Source organism: Electrona antarctica (assembly GCF_951216825.1).
Source record: "Electrona antarctica genome assembly, chromosome: 17".
NCBI classification, from domain to species: Eukaryota; Metazoa; Chordata; class Actinopteri; order Myctophiformes; family Myctophidae; genus Electrona; species Electrona antarctica.
The window spans coordinates 11010950-11028037 of record NC_136798.1 but is presented as its reverse complement, the minus strand read 5'-3'; the positions used below and the strand labels follow the sequence as shown (position 1 = coordinate 11028037).

General features: G+C 46.0%; 1 protein-coding gene across 1 annotated transcript in view; it reads right to left on the bottom strand.

Moving 5' to 3' along the window:
• The window catches only part of fut8b (fucosyltransferase 8b (alpha (1,6) fucosyltransferase)), a 95414-nt gene that overhangs the window by 9571 nt on the left and 68755 nt on the right, over positions 1-17088 (bottom strand). The window contains exons 6-7 of the mRNA XM_079526923.1: positions 8884-9121; positions 1808-2054 (exon numbers count right to left, since the gene is read on the bottom strand). Coding sequence (XP_079383049.1) covers positions 1808-2054; positions 8884-9121 — 485 coding nt within the window. The remainder of the gene's footprint in view (positions 1-1807; positions 2055-8883; positions 9122-17088) is intronic.

Here is a 17088-nt window from a genome sequence, read left to right as displayed (position 1 = left end):
TTAATTTTCTTATTTCAATCTTTCCCTATCGCAGTACCACAATCCCTTTTCAAATTACTATCAAAATGTATATAAAAATGTATCTGGCAAAATAGGAGGCCGAGAATTAGGCTGAAATTGTTGATGTCACCAAAAGAGAAAGGAGGGCTGGGTCTACCGAATATGCGAATGTATTACTGGGCAGCTCAACGTCGAGCAGTGGTGGCTTGGGTGTTCAGAGATGCGGAGATAGGATGGGTCCCTATAGAACAAAACTCAATACCAGGAATAGCACTATCCACTCTTCCATTTCTCAGCCAAGAGTCTTGGAAGAAGATCCAAATAAATAATATATGCGTTAAACATTAAACATACATTGAAAATTTGGGTTTCAGTACAAAAACAGCTAAAGATAGCCACAGCTCTATCAAGAGCCATGACTATTGTAGGAAACATAGCACTTATTGCATCTAAAGCATATAAAAGATGGTCAGAAAGGTTTGATTACAATTAACCAACTGTTTGATGGGAACGTATTTAAATCTTTCTCCCAACTTCAAGAGAAGTATGCCCTAAAAAATACAGATCTATTGGAGAAATGTAAAAACAGAATTGGACAAAATCTTCACGAATAACCAGTGTTATATAATGCATATTCTGTTGACAGTTGCAAGAAAGATTGTTATACTTAATTGGATGAAACCCACCCCCCCTACTATTGATCAGTGGCTACAAAAAGTTAAACCGATATATAAGATGGAATATATGACAGCCCAGCTTCAAATAAAACGTCCTAATTTCAAAAAGAGATGGGCGTTAGTGGCGGAATATCTGGAAGCAGAATCTACAAGCTGCCGCATGGATATACTAACGAGCCACCCATCAACTAATGTAATATACGGCAACCTTCCCCGTGTTTCTTCACTAGTCTGATCAAGAAGAACACAGTTTGCCGGCCACTGCTACAGAGCTGACAAGGTTATATACAGTTGGAGGCCATCGATATTGTCCTTTTCTTTTTGCTGAGGTTTGCGTGATCTGCGCAACAGGACAGTTAACCCATTTTGGGCGGGAACCCCTTTTGGTGTTTTAAACATTATGTTATAATTTAGCTATTGAAAAATAGCAGATCTACAAGCTCATAGCGCGCCACCGAGTGGCGCGCTATGAGCTTGTAGGTCTGCTATTTTTGAAAAATCGTGAAAATATTTATTTCAGAAAACTGGAGGATTTAGAAGGATTTTTTAAAATGTTGAGGTCAGGCCTAAATGGGTCAAATGATAAGGGACAATATCGGTGGCACCCAACTGTATATTCCCTTCTTGACACTGAGTCCTCGCTTGTCGTGTGAAACGTGCTATACAAATAAACTTGACTTGACTTGACTTGACTTCTTCTCTGGAATCCTGCCTCAAAGCAGACCAGAGGTAGAAAACTGTCGTTCCTTGATGTCATCGCTAGGGACAACATGCATCAGTAAGCAGGAACTGGGGATGTCAAAGAAGTTTGGGTCCCGGGTAAACATCTAATCTGTTTTTGGTTTCGACCTGTAAAGTTTGGGAACCACTGCTTTAGAGCTCCTGCAGGGACATTTGCCTCTTTAGCCGTTTGCCTCTAAACTCCCCCATAAACCACAGCCTCTTGTGGCGTATTGCTTTAGTAACACACATTTGTAACACAATGTACAAATGTAACCCAAATGGACATTTGGTTACATTTGTACACTCTCAATTAATACTTTACTCAATGATTTACAGCGCAGCAACGGACAACACAAAGAGAGACCCAGAGATGCATAAAAAGAGTGGAGGGTGCGAGCGTCCCTTACCCGATAATGGGGTGCTTGAAGCCCAGCTTGGCGGTGGTCTGCTGGATCTCCTTCTCCAGCCAGGCCTGGGGACGCACCAGGTACTTGACGAACTGGGACACCCACCAGACGGACGGGTCGCCGTGCAGGCGGTGCAGGCGCTGGGCCAGGTCCTCAGGGATGGCCAGGGGCAGGTAGGGGGGCCGCGGGTGGAGGCTGTCCACAATGGGCAGTTCCACAACCTGGACGTCTTTGTCGTGCGCTTCACCTACAGAGGCAGAGAGACGTGGCGTTAGTGTTACAGACATGGGAGGAGACAAGCACCGGGGTGAGGTAGGGTTGTGCAGGGTGTTGGGGATAATGGAGGGAGGGGTGTGAGCGGAGGATAGTACTGTTGGTTCAATATTCAATACATTATTTCCAGCGCCAGCGGAGTGATTGGAATTTGCCTTAGTGCTGCCGGAGTTGCTGTTCTCTTTTCATTTTCTTTGTGTCGCCCCCTTTTATAAATGAGTGTATCAGCAAAACGTTCACTGGGAAACGCAGCCAAAACACAACAGGGAAAGAAATTAATGGACCAGAAAAAAGTGTGAGAGCAGGCAATGTAGAGTGAACAGATGCATTACATTTGTAGGTAGACCAGAATATATACCCACACAAATGCACACACTTTTATTTAAACAAAAAATGTGTGATGTGTGTGTGCGTATATATATAATGATATATATATATCATTATATATATATATATATATATATATTGACATAGTGAACCCATGGCTCAGCCTTTATACCATGGGATCTTTCCTATTCTCTTTCCAACACACATCCTTTTCCCTTCTCTGCATTCAGATCTCCATGAGTGACAGCTGCTCTTTGCCTGTCCTTCTGCAAAGGCCAAGGTGATCTCCTCTATAGATCAGTGATGTGGTTTGGTGTTGGACCCCTAAAGGCTGCATCCTGACTGGCAGAGCCTCCGGGGCAGAGAGGGGTGAGCGCGGATGATTAAGGACTGACCTTCTCTGCTCACGAGATAGCCTCTCTGTTCTCACTAGGCTTGCTGTAGGAGAGGACCCACCGATTGCAATGAACACAAAGAACAGGCAAGGCCACGGATAGTCGCGCACACGCACGCTAGTGCGCGCACACACACACACACACACACACACACACACACACACACACACACACACACACACACACACACACACACACACACACACACACACACACACACACACACACACACACACACACACACACACACACACACACACACACACACACACAGCTGTGAATAGGCCAATAGGGCTTACATTTTGGTTAAATAAACGTGCTTACTTTTACTTTTTATAATTCGAAAAAATATATATATATTAATTTGTATAATTGTTTTTATATAGAAACTTAATCAAGTCTTTTTCCTTTTTTTCTCCGTTCCTTTTTCTTTACAAAAACATTGGTCAAGGACTCTCCAAAATCAGAATCGAACCCAGACCCAAACTCTGGCATTGTTCGGGCCCACGCTCCCTCCCACACACCCACATACTGCAAGAACACATATACACTCAAAGCTCCAGCTAATCTCATTTCGCCAGAAGGGATAATATGCCTGGCAGACATACTGTAACCTTCACCCTCTTCCAGTCTTAAAACCTGAGGAGAAATTCTTTTTAATGTGCCTCTCTTTAAAATCAACGATTTAAAAACAAGTTTGAGACCTTCTACATGGAGGTGCCTGCTCTAATTGCCAGAGACAAGCACATAGCAGCGGACACATCCCTCCTAGCAACCTTTCAAACAAATGGCATAATTACGTTAAAATGGCTTTTCACAGAAAGAAACAAATGTGCTAAAAACAAGGACAGAGAAACAGGCTTCATTTTGAGCCTGTGCACACACTGGAGCATGAACTGAATATGAATTGGCAAAAGCATTAAATATTGAATGGAAAAAATATTCCCATGCCTCTCTTTGCTTATATAACAGCATTGGCAGGATTCATATAAAGAGGGAATGGGCATATTTTTGAGGCCTGCACGTCTTGGCACAAATGTACAGTTAAGCACCGCCTGCGCCTCCCTCTGCAGTCTAATTAGATCACAAAGCTCAGAATGTCATCTCTTCATCTAAACTCAGAAGCCTGGTGGACAGACGCACCACAACTTAAGCCTCAGTCCATCGTAAAACAGCATTAATATGGTTCACGTCTGTGATCTGTAGTGGGTTCAATCAATATCTGACAATATGAGGGAGGAAGGAACACAAACACCATGGTTACCAACCTAGAGCTGTTCCAGTGACAATAAATTGGACAGAACGTTTTCCGTTGTTGGGAACAGTTTCCAAGTTGTTTCCAACACAGTACTCCAAGTTACTCTCAAGATACCAGTCATATGGCTACAGACGTATGTATGGGGTACATGAACTCAACTCTTAACGCTAAGCTTGACTGCAGTCATTTAAATATAGAGCAATATAGCGTATGCATAGGCTGGTCTCATTAACTAATTTAACCGAGACACAGCGGTGAAATAGCTACTTAGCTGATGACAAAAGAGCTTATTTGCTAAATTACCAGTGTATTGCTTTACCATTAAGCATACCCAAGACACCAAAGCTCAGAGTAATTCAAGGTCAGGGGTTAGCAGATAAGACGAGGACTGAGAAATTGTTAACAGATATTTAATGGTCTGTGTTTTACACTGATAGCGCGAGAGGAAAACGGTAATCCATTCACCTAAGCTGACCATTTGTTTTCTCCTTTGTAATGAAATATAACACTACACTGCTGCTGTATGTAAAATATATATTTATATACACAAAACGACACAGGGGAACAACATACTTGATCTATACCTTTATAAAATGGGTAGGTCAAATCACACAATCTAATGAGGACAATACGTAGGTGTGGTATAATAATATACCGTGGCTGTGAAGTCGATCTGCCTTTATACAGCTCTATATCACTATGCAGAGCAAAGAACAATGCTTAAAGCACAATGGAGGCTTGTCTGGGAACAATCTCTATTTTATCTATACAGTCCAATCTGATAACTTTTTCGCAGAGAAATGGGCCATGCTTTTGCTCCATAGTTTAACCCATCCTGGGCGAGAACCCCTTTTGGTGTTAGCATTATGTTATGCTTTAGCTATTGAAAAATAGCAGATCTACAAGCTCATAGCGCGCCACCGAGTGGCACGCTACGAGCTTGTAGGTCTGCTATTTTCCAAAAATCGAAGAACGACTGACATAGAAACCTAGCTTTTTCAGAAAACTGTCAGGATGTAGAAGACATTTTTAGAATCTGATCTCAGGTCAAAGTGGGTTAAAAGACGTTTCCATGCGGCTATAGGGGACCGCAACACCGTTATTTGTGCAGGCATCCAGGGACTACTTTCATGCAGAGATTATTCTTCTTCCCAGCTAAATCCTGCCCGATGCGGGAGCTAACTATTTCCGTAGACAACGCCCTGGTAACGTCTGTCCCAACAGCCAGGAACCTTGGTGTTGTCCTGGACAGTCAGCTCTCGTTCAAAACTCACATCACAGCTGTCACTCGATCCTGTAGGTTCACACTCTATAACATACGACGAATTAGACCGTTCCTCACCCAGGAATCATCCCAGCTCCTAATCCAGACAACAGTCCTGTCAAAACTTGACTATTGTAACTCTCTCCTTACTGGCCTACCGGCATGTGCACTGAAGCCTCTCCAACTGATCCAAAATGCCGCAGCTCGCTTGGTCTTCAACCAGCCAAAATTCTCACATGTCTCCCCCCTGCTCCGCTCCCTGCACTGGCTCCCGGTCGCTGCCCGCACAGAATACAAAACTCTGATGTTGGCATTTAAAGCAACCAAAGGTATGGCTCCCCCATATCTTGCCAGCATGATTGAACCCTACAAACCTTCCCGCGCACTCAGATCAGCCAACGCAGGGAAGCTGGAGGTACCCTCACTAAAAACGCCGGGACAACGCTCCACACGTCCCAAACTCTTCTCCCTTCTGGCCCTAAAACTGTGGAATGCACTTCCCGTTGCAATCAGAACTGCAGCATCACTCCCGATCTTCCGCCGTAGTCTGAAAACCCACCTTTTCAGACTCCATCATGGCCCATAGCACTTACCCTACCCCCCTTAGACAGCACTTCTTAGACTTATATAGCATTTGAAACAGACTTATAGCATGTCATGAAGACAGCACAATAAGTGCATTGTATGTAGTCATAGCACTTCATAGTATATATGTACAGCATAGTATAGCATATATGTATAGTTTATATGTATAGTGTCATTATATAGATATGTTCTAGTTATAGTTTATATGTATAGTGTCATTATATAGATATGTTCTAGTCACGTTCTTAGCTTACGCATGTTTCGCGATAAATGCATTTTACATATGTGATGTATTCCCATGCTTTTTGTTCTTGCTTAATGTAAGTCGCTCTGGATTAAGAGCGTCTGCTAAATGCCTAAATTGTAAATTGTAATACAATTGTTATAAAAAGAAAAAAACGTTTTAATTGGAATATGTCTGTTCGTGGTCAATTTAATGCACATCCCACTATGTTGATGCTGTAAAACATTGTGAATGAATTTACGAAAGGAAGGCGCGTTGATCAGAACGCCGATGTTCTGTCCATCTCATTTGGAATATTAACGCTTCTAAAGAGTGATGTTCAGACTTATTAGCGCGAGGTAGTAATGGGACATTATTCCTCCCGGTTTTGGGGGTTAATGGAAGGTGGGGCTTTTCAAAGTAAAATCTGCCCATCTGCTTGGCACTCTAGCGTCGTTATTCTGAAAAATTCCCTGGCAAAAGTAGTGTTAAGCAGAAAAATACCCGTAAGGATGGAAATGTTGAGGAAAAAAAAACATTTTGGGAGTTGTGCACCTTCCTTTCTTACATATGATTTCCAAGTTGCCATATTTTATAACCATTTTATAAAAGTAAAACGTTATCGGTGGTTAATTAGTAGCATGGCTGTTCAGAGCGATGGCACACCGCTTCACACCATGCCCATTGATAAAGCCACTCCCTCTCAAGCTAAAATGGATTTTCACAGAATTTTCTTTCTGCTGCGTCCCTCATTTAGAGAAGGAATCAGAGCAGGTCCCATAACGCGTTGACCTTTTAACTGCTTTCTCAAATGTCCCTAGCTTTATGTGCTGTACCTTCTCATGCACACCAAACACATATATTATACATTCTCTCTCTCTCTCCCTCTCTCCCGCTCTCTCTCTCTCTCTCTCTCTCTCTCAAATAAGTCAGAACACTATGAGCTTAAAAGATTCCAATCCCAACCATTTGCGTTTAGATCGACAGATTATGTAATCCAATTTATTTTATAATTTCATTTGCCTGTCACAGTGCCAAGCCGCGTCAACATTTAGGATGTTAAATAATTGACTATCTCTGTGCTGAAACACTACTTCTAACTTTGTACTACTAAAAAGGAATGGAGAGCGAGAGAGAGACAGAGAGAGAGATACTAGCCCATTCTGGGCGGGAACCCCTTTTGGTGTTTTAAACATTATGTTATAATTTAGCTATTGAAAAATAGCAGATCTACAAGCTCATAGCGCGCCACCGAGTGGAGCGCTACGAGCTTGTAGGTCTGCTATTTTTGAAAAATCGTGAAAACAATTATTTCAGAAAACTGGAGGATTTAGAAGATTTTTTTTAAATTTTGAGGTCAGGCCTAAATGGGCTAGGCAGTAAAATCCTCAGGGTTAATTTATCAACGTGTAACTCTGAGTGTACAAATCTGTACCAAAACTAGGCCGATTCCCGTTTGGAACCGTGCCGTTGCAAACGAAACGACGCCCGTTGGGAACGCATGCCCCTCCGGTTATGCAATACCAGGTGTACCTGTTATACCCTACTACTTGCATGCATGAATGCAGATATTTTGCGCATTAATGGATAGATATAAACCTTTTTCTTTACCAAATTTGTACGAATGTAACCGAATCGACCCTTACAGTATAGTGTCCAGTTAGTTATGTTTGTACACTCTCATAGAGGATTTTACTGTGTATCACCAGCTGAGAGCTGCAGACGGCCTGTTTGGACCTATAGGAGGCTGTTGGTAAGAGAGACCGACAGCAGAAGAATGGATTAGATAGTGGAAAAGGACACATGAAAGGCAGAAGAAAATGGGAGAAACGGCGCTGAGAGAAAGAGACGGAGCGAGAGAGAGAGCAGGAGGAGATAAGGAGCAAGAAAGACAAGGAGAGCCCAAGAGAGGCAGAGTCAAATGGAGCGACAGAAGAGAAATGAACGCTTGGAAGGAAGGAGCTATGAGAGAGAGAGAGAGAGAGGGAGAGAGAGAGAGAGAGAGAGAGAGAGAGAGAGAGAGAGAGAGAGAGAGAGAGAGAGAGACAGAGAGAGAGACAGAGAGAGAGAGAGAAAGAGAGAGAGAGAAAGAGAGAGACAGAGAGAGAAATCAAAGCAGGCAGAGCTTCATGAAGTAAAACCCAATATCATCACTGATCAAGCTACTTTGCAGGCACTTTGTTCCCATCAGCTTGACAGAGGCCAATCACCACTTAGCCTGCAGTTCCACCCTCAGGCAGACACCATGTCGTGGCATCATTTAAAAGGTTCAATGTATGGGGGTGAAAGGAACAATCGAAAATCGATCAATCGTTCCACAGTGCAACTTAAAATATTTTAGTTTAATCGTTCAGCAGTAAAACTAAATTACAGAATAGGATTTTTTACTAATAGAACCAGTAATACACTCTGCACGCATCCGCCTGGGTGACAGCAGACTGATGGGCGAGCGCTGTGTGATGCCCATATGCTATACTGTAATGCTGCATTCACATGGAATCAGGCAAGCGGTAGACGTCAAGCGGCAAAACCGGCTGGAAGGCACAGAACGGTAAAAAGATTAAACATTTTAACATTGATGCAGTCTGCCGCGCCATCCTGTTCCGTTTACCGTCCTGCTCCCGTCCACTAAAATTAAGTCCGGTTGCCGTCTACCTCTTGCCTGATTCCATGTGAATGCAGCATTAGTTACTTGGAACGTGTGTGTGTGTGTGTGTGTGTGTGTGTGTGTGTGTGTGTGTTTTCCCCTACCTGACCAGTGGCCGGTGGTGGCCCCTGTGCGATCGGTGCAGGAGTTGCTGACGGGCAGGAAGACAGTCTCCCAGCCCCCGGTGGCGTAGCGCCAGTTGTGGGATTCCAGGATGAGAGTGCGCTGGGTGCCGTACGCGATCATGAAGCAGTAGACCACATGGTGCAGCTGGCAGCCGTAGCCACAGCCCTTGTTGATGTTACACACCAGCTTCCGTGCCTTGCTGCAGTCAGCGGGATTCTGGGAGGGGAGGGAAGGACATGGTGGTAAGGGAGAGTGGGGTTCGTTCGGCAGAAGTTGAGAACATTTGAACAATTTTATTGTTTGACCTATTGTTCCTGCCTATTGCGTCTCTGGCAGGAACACTCTCTTGTCTGCACAGTCAAATCCCCAGTGTAAATTGTACTCTGAACGTGTTCAAATGTAACCAAAGCTACCAGTCTCTCCTTGATGACCCCGTTTCTCTTTTATGCTCTACCTCAGTCGTTCCCAAACCTTTTCATGTCAAGGACCCCCAAATTGACATTTATCAGCCTGCAGACCCCCATTTGTACGGCTCTAGCAGTGATTCTCAACTGTTTTCATTTCAAGGACCCCCACATTGAATAAATGGTAAATGGTGCATTTATATAGCGCCTTTATCCAAGGCGCTTTACATATAGATTGTGCATTACATTCACCCATTCACACACACATTCACACACCGATGTCGGAAGAAACCATGCAAGGCACCAACCAGCACATCAGGAGCAATTAGGGGTTCAGTGTCTTGCTCAAGGACACTTCGACACTAACTCTGGGGGAGCCCACAGGGTTCGAACTGGCAACCTTGCGGTTACCATCCAGCCACTCTACCCCTGAACCACCGCCGCCCCATTGACACGCATTAAGCTACAGGCACCCATTTTAATGGCATTTCTATCTCTGGGACCCCAATTTATATCGTAAAAACAAAGTTAATTTAACTCTGAGTGTACATGGAACCAAATCCATGTGGCTCCATTTGTACACTCTCAAGGACCCCTGGGGGTCCCCGGACCCCACTTTGGGAACCACTGCTCTACCTGATGTCTCTCCATGTATCCCATGAATTTGCTTCAATATGCAGACCGTCACACAGAGAGAGAGAGAGGCGTACCGCATGGAAGAAGACAGGAGGAAAACGGAAAGGAGTTTTCTTTCCTAAAAAACGAAATAAAACGGAACAAAAAACGAAGTGGAAGCCAGCAGAGTGACTCATGCTGCGTTCTCAATGAGACGTGATGAGAGCGGGCGTTGCGCTCCGCAAGCCTCCAACGCTCAACTCTTGTGCCAACTCATCTTCCTAAACAGCAATTACTGGCTGATGGGAGTGTTTTCCTCATTAGACTACCACAGCTGTAGCTAGCTCATGGTAATCAGGCTGCGCGACGACACCCATCAGCTAATGCCGCCGCACATGCTAGCAACAGAGCGTAGAAGACAATGAGATGAGTCGGACCTTCATGTTCCAAAGCATTATTATCACCACCATAGCCACATTTAATGGTGTAAAATAAATCATAATGGTCACCGGTGCCATCAAGAGCAAGTCGCTCGGGTATTTCTTTTGAGGAGTTAGCTGAATCATTTCGACTCTAAAGCGTGGTTTGCTGCTGACAGACGTTAACAATCCACAATGGCGTTTTGGACAAATATCTAATTTATAAATGGATTTAAAAAAATAAATAAAGGACTTGTTGAAAGGCATGCTTCCCCACAAGTGGAGCTGAGAGATGGAGTTTTTAAAAATCACACAAAAAAGAGAGAGAGAGGGGGAAGCAAACAGAAAAAACGGAGCGGAGGGGAGGGTAAGCTTCATTTGGAGTCTTGGGCTAGTAATGACGAGAGTGGAATGATGCCGGAGTGCCCAGAGACCTGGTTCAAGGATAATGACAGCAGAGAGGAGGACAAAGAAAGCGCATAAGTGCCACTCTGTAGGTTAAGTGGCTGTTTAAATGGTGTGCATTGTGAGTATGAAACGCAGAGGCGGTCACGTAGTGACTCATTTTGGAGAGAGGGCCCACCGTGTGGCTGTTTGCAGAGGGCGTGTGTGTGTGTGTGTGTGTGCGTGCGTGTGACTATACTTGAGATACTATACTATACTCCACAACTATTGTAGAATGTGAGAAATAGACATTGTGAAGTCTATTATGAACTATTATGGTCCTCACAAGAGAATAGTTTGTCTTATGGTTAAAAATGATTATTAGAGTTGGACAATGAGGGTTAGTCATAGTGGTAGAGTTGTTGTTATGCCTGATTTATACTTATTAGCGCACCACTGCAATGTGTTGTGAGCTAGTAGATCTGCTATTTTCGGCTTTAGGCGTATAGGGTACAACATTTCAATAAATTGTAAAAAATGAATTCAGAAGATCTCTGCCCTAAAATGTTGATGTCCTCCCAAGTATAGAAATACAAACGTGTGTGTGTGTGTGTGTGTACTGTGTGTGTGTGTGTGTGTGTGTGTGTGTGTGTGCGCGCGCAAGCATGCGCGTGTGTGCGCGTGCGTATGTGTAGCCCGAGAACATTGGGACATGACAAATGGCGGTGCGCGCCGGTTCAAGTCCAGATAATTATCAGCCAACAGGTGCAGAAGTTCCACATGATGCACACAACACGGACAGAGGAGGAAACAAAGTCACACACCGTTTCCTTTCTCCCTCCTAGTTTCAAAAGGGAAAGATCAATGTGGAGGCTCACGATGCTTAAAGATAAGAGAGAATAAAAAAAAAACAATGCTGCTTGGACCGGTTGTTTTCTAGCTAATACGAGAGGCGAGAGACCATTGTTAGCAGGCAGACAATAGCCACCACTGTACGTGTGAGTCCGTGAGAGGCAGCGAGAGAGGGAAAGGATGGATACAGACAAACGGATGATCTCTCCGCCTGCGAGTGAGCACATCAATCTCGAGACTGTGTTTATATGTGTGTACGGGTGAGCATATCAATCAAACAATGCACAGGTGTGGAAATCCATCTGTGCTGCACGAGACTGTCACATTTACTGTGCATGCGTACACGCTTGTGCATGTGCCCTTGTTTCTTTTTACTTTTTCTTTGGCGCAGGTAAACGTGCAACCATTGAATCGCGCGTGCGTGCTCGTGTGTGTGCACTGTGCAGGGGTGATGAATTAGTAATGGCAGCCAGTGGCAGCCAGTGGAGCAGTGTGATCCCTCAGTCGCGGTGACAGCAGCTGTTAGCGGGGCTGGTCTCCGCCCCGCCAGACTGACTGGCCGCTCTCTTCATCAAACACGCCGCCTCATTAATGCTGCAGCCCGCGCCGCCGCTGCTAAGGCCCCCCCCCCCCCCCCCTCCGGGGGTGCCACCACACCGGAGCAACGAGAGAGGGTCTCGAGGGGCACTTGAAAATATATCGCAACCGATATTTAGAACCAATAACCGATTTATCGAGAAGGTTTTTTGTTACTACTGGGAGCCCAGTCCAACATTTAGCCTACGTGACGGAATGTGGGCGTTTCGTCGAAATGTGGGCGTTTGGCGCAACCTCTTGATGATTGGTTCTGATGGTCCGAAGGACAGCCAATGACATGACAGAACGTCTTGTCCAATGCCTGGGAGGGCAAGCAATAAAGCATCACATATCCCACAATCCAATAGATGGCAGTATAATGCTGCTACAAAGTATTGCTACGTACCAAAACAACTGACATCACATGATATATCATTACATCATGAGAGTGACACATTATTTTATCTGGGATGTACCAGATGTACCAGAGAAACAGCGAGTTGAGAAAACAGGCTTGAAAGGTTCACTTCTGTGGTCTCTAACATTACACCTAGCTACATGTTTAAGCATTTATTTCATATTTACATGTCGATTTCAGCTCTGACACTTATTTCAGACATGCTCTAGTATGTGAAGAGTCTGCCTGTGCTATTAACTCTAAGTGTTTCTCCTCTGGTGAAAAGCTGTAATTTGCACGATGGCAGTCTCTCAGTCAAATCTGGTCACATATATTAAATATGTAATATATTTATATACAAATATATCAAGTATTAGCCAGTGACGCCACTGTTATGCAGCACATTACATTCGACGGCAAACGACACGTGCTAGAGGCCGTCTTATAAAATAACAAGGATGCATGTGTCAGAGTTATGTCACTGTCATGTGAAAATTGTTCATAGAATGTTACGTTGGCTGCACAATACGTATCAAAGACCGTCAGCGCACACGGCTTTGGTTGTGTATTGTTGTTCTATTATTATTACAACACTTTATTATTCGCTCTCTAAACCATGGGTTTTCCGCTGGTCTGCTATTTTTGAAAAATCGTGAAAATATTTATTTCAGAAAACTGGAGGATTTAGAAGATTTTTTTTAATATTTTGAGGTCAGGACTAAATGGGTTAACAAATCGACAGGAAAATATTTGAATAAACTTTTTTTCATAAGGAACTACATCACCCAGCCCTGCAGGGTGCAGGCTCAGGGGGTAGAGTGGCCGGCAGAACTACATCACCCAGCCCTGCAGGGTGCAGGCTCAGGGGGTAGAGTGGCCGGTAGAACTACATCACCCAGCCCTGCAGGGTGCAGGCTCAGGGGGTAGAGTGGCCGGTAGAACTACATCACCCAGCCCTGCAGGGTGCAGGCTCAGGGGGTAGAGTGGCCGGTAGAACTACATCACCCAGCCCTGCAGGGTGCAGGCTCAGGGGGTAGAACTACATCACCCAGCCCTGCAGGGTGCAGGCTCAGGGGGTAGAACTACATCACCCAGCCCTGCAGGGTGCAGGCTCAGGGGGTAGAGTGGCCGGTAGAACTACATCACCCAGCCCTGCAGGGTGCAGGCTCAGGGGGTAGAGTGGCCGGTAGAACTACATCACCCAGCCCTGCAGGGTGCAGGCTCAGGGGGTAGAGTGGCCGGTAGAACTACATCACCCAGCCCTGCAGGGTGCAGGCTCAGGGGGTAGAGTGGCCGGTAGAACTACATCACCCAGCCCTGCAGGGTGCAGGCTCAGGGGGTAGAGTGGCCGGTAGAACTACATCACCCAGCCCTGCAGGGTGCAGGCTCAGGGGGTAGAGTGGCCGGTAGAACTACATCACCCAGCCCTGCAGGGTGCAGGCTCAGGGGGTAGAGTGGCCGGTAGAACTACATCACCCAGCCCTGCAGGGTGCAGGCTCAGGGGGTAGAGTGGCCGGTAGAACCGTCGGGTGGGAAAACCGTGACGTTCCCAGTTCGATCCCGGGCTCCCCTCACAGTTAAGGTCCCTACACACCGAGCGCGTTTTTCGTTCGGATTTTTTGCGGCGTTTCTCCATCGGTTTTCCGAAAAACGCGTCCAGTGTGCATTGTGCAACCACCTTTAGGCCCTCATTTATCAACGTCATTTACAACCAAAAATGGGCATACAGCATACATATGAAAGCAGGGAATCATAGCTTCAAATTGACATATTGGTTGTTCAGTTTGACCCACCAGTTTCGGAGATATGGCTTATAGAGTAATGTCTTGCAGAGAAACAGCGAGTTGAGAAAACAGGCTTGAAAGGTTCACTTCTGTGGTCTCTAACATTACACCTAGCTACATGTTTAAGCATTTATTTCATATTTACATGTCGATTTCAGCTCTGACACTTATTTCAGACATGCTCTAGTATGTGAAGAGTCTGCCTGTGCTATTAACTCATTTAAAAAAAAAAAAAGTGTTTCTCCTCTGGTGAAAAGCTGTAATTTGCACGATGGCAGTCTCTCAGTCAAATCTGGTCACATATATTAAATATATAATATATATATATATAAATATATCAAGTATTAGCCAGTGACGCCACTGTTATGCAGCACATTACATTCGACGGCAAACGACACGTGCTAGAGGCCGTCTTATAAAATAACAAGGATGCATGTGTCAGTTATGTCACTGTCATGTGAAAATTGTTCATAGAATGTTACGTTGGCTGCACAATACGTATCAAAGACCGTCAGCGCACACGGCTTTGGTTGTGTATTGTTGTTCTATTATTATTACAACACTTTATTATTCGCTCTCTAAACCATGGGTTTTCCGCTGGTCTGCTATTTTTGAAAAATCGTGAAAATATTTATTTCAGAAAACTGGAGGATTTAGAAGATTTTTTTTAATATTTTGAGGTCAGGACTAAATGGGTTAACAAATCGACAGGAAAATATTTGAATAAACTTTTTTTCATAAGGAACTACATCACCCAGCCCTGCAGGGTGCAGGCTCAGGGGGTAGAGTGGCCGGCAGAACTACATCACCCAGCCCTGCAGGGTGCAGGCTCAGGGGGTAGAGTGGCCGGTAGAACTACATCACCCAGCCCTGCAGGGTGCAGGCTCAGGGGGTAGAGTGGCCGGTAGAACTACATCACCCAGCCCTGCAGGGTGCAGGCTCAGGGGGTAGAGTGGCCGGCAGAACTACATCACCCAGCCCTGCAGGGTGCAGGCTCAGGGGGTAGAGTGGCCGGTAGAACTACATCACCCAGCCCTGCAGGGTGCAGGCTCAGGGGGTAGAGTGGCCGGTAGAACTACATCACCCAGCCCTGCAGGGTGCAGGCTCAGGGGGTAGAGTGGCCGGCAGAACTACATCACCCAGCCCTGCAGGGTGCAGGCTCAGGGGGTAGAGTGGCCGGTAGAACTACATCACCCAGCCCTGCAGGGTGCAGGCTCAGGGGGTAGAGTGGCCGGTAGAACTACATCACCCAGCCCTGCAGGGTGCAGGCTCAGGGGGTAGAGTGGCCGGCAGAACTACATCACCCAGCCCTGCAGGGTGCAGGCTCAGGGGGTAGAGTGGCCGGTAGAACTACATCACCCAGCCCTGCAGGGTGCAGGCTCAGGGGGTAGAGTGGCCGGTAGAACTACATCACCCAGCCCTGCAGGGTGCAGGCTCAGGGGGTAGAGTGGCCGGTAGAACTACATCACCCAGCCCTGCAGGGTGCAGGCTCAGGGGGTAGAGTGGCCGGTAGAACTACATCACCCAGCCCTGCAGGGTGCAGGCTCAGGGGGTAGAGTGGCCGGTAGAACTACATCACCCAGCCCTGCAGGGTGCAGGCTCAGGGGGTAGAGTGGCCGGTAGAACCGTCGGGTGGGAAAACCGTGACGTTCCCAGTTCGATCCCGGGCTCCCCTCACAGTTAAGGTCCCTACACACCGAGCGCGTTTTTCGTTCGGATTTTTTGCGGCGTTTCTCCATCGGTTTTCCGAAAAACGCGTCCAGTGTGCATTGTGCAACCACCTTTAGGCCCTCATTTATCAACGTCATTTACAACCAAAAATGGGCATACAGCGAAATCACCGCCCGCCATTTTCGGCATTTCTCATTCCAGCGTGACCATGTCATTGGTGTTTATTATTTAATTCATGGTTCAAGTTTTCGCTCACTAATGTCACTAATTGGGCTTGCTAATAGTCGCTATATAAATGCATCATTTACCATTTATAGTTCAGCCTGCAGTGTGGTGGAGGTTTGGCCCAGACCATTTATAGTTCAGCCTGCAGTGTGGTGGAGGTTTGGCCCAGACCATTTATAGTTCAGCCTGCAGTGTGGTGGAGGTTTGGCCCAGTCCATTTATAGTTCAGCCTGCAGTGTGGTGGAGGTTTGGCCCAGTCCATTTATAGTTCAGCCTGCAGTGTGGTGGAGGTTTGGCCCAGTCCATTTATAGTTCAGCCTGCAGTGTGGTGGAGGTTTGGCCCAGTCCATTTATAGTTCAGCCTGCAGTGTGGTGGAGGTTTGGCCCAGACCATTTATAGTTCAGCCTGCAGTGTGGTGGAGGTTTGGCCCAGACCATTTATAGTTCAGCCTGCAGTGTGGTGGAGGTTTGGCCCAGACCATTTATAGTTCAGCCTGCAGTGTGGTGGAGGTTTGGCCCAGACCATTTATAGTTCAGCCTGCAGTGTGGTGGAGGTTTGGCCCAGACCATTTATAGTTCAGCCTGCAGTGTGGTGGAGGTTTGGCCCAGACCATTTATAGTTCAGCCTGCAGTGTGGTGGAGGTTTGGCCCAGACCATTTATAGTTCAGCCTGCAGTGTGGTGGAGGTTTGGCCCAGACCATTTATAGTTCAGCCTGCAGTGTGGTGGAGGTTTGGCCCAGACCATTTATAGTTCAGCCTGCAGTGTGGTGGAGGTTTAGTTCAGCCTGCAGTGTGGTGGAGGTTTGGCCCAGACCTAGTTCAGCCTGCAGTGTGGTGGAGGTTTGGCCCAGACCA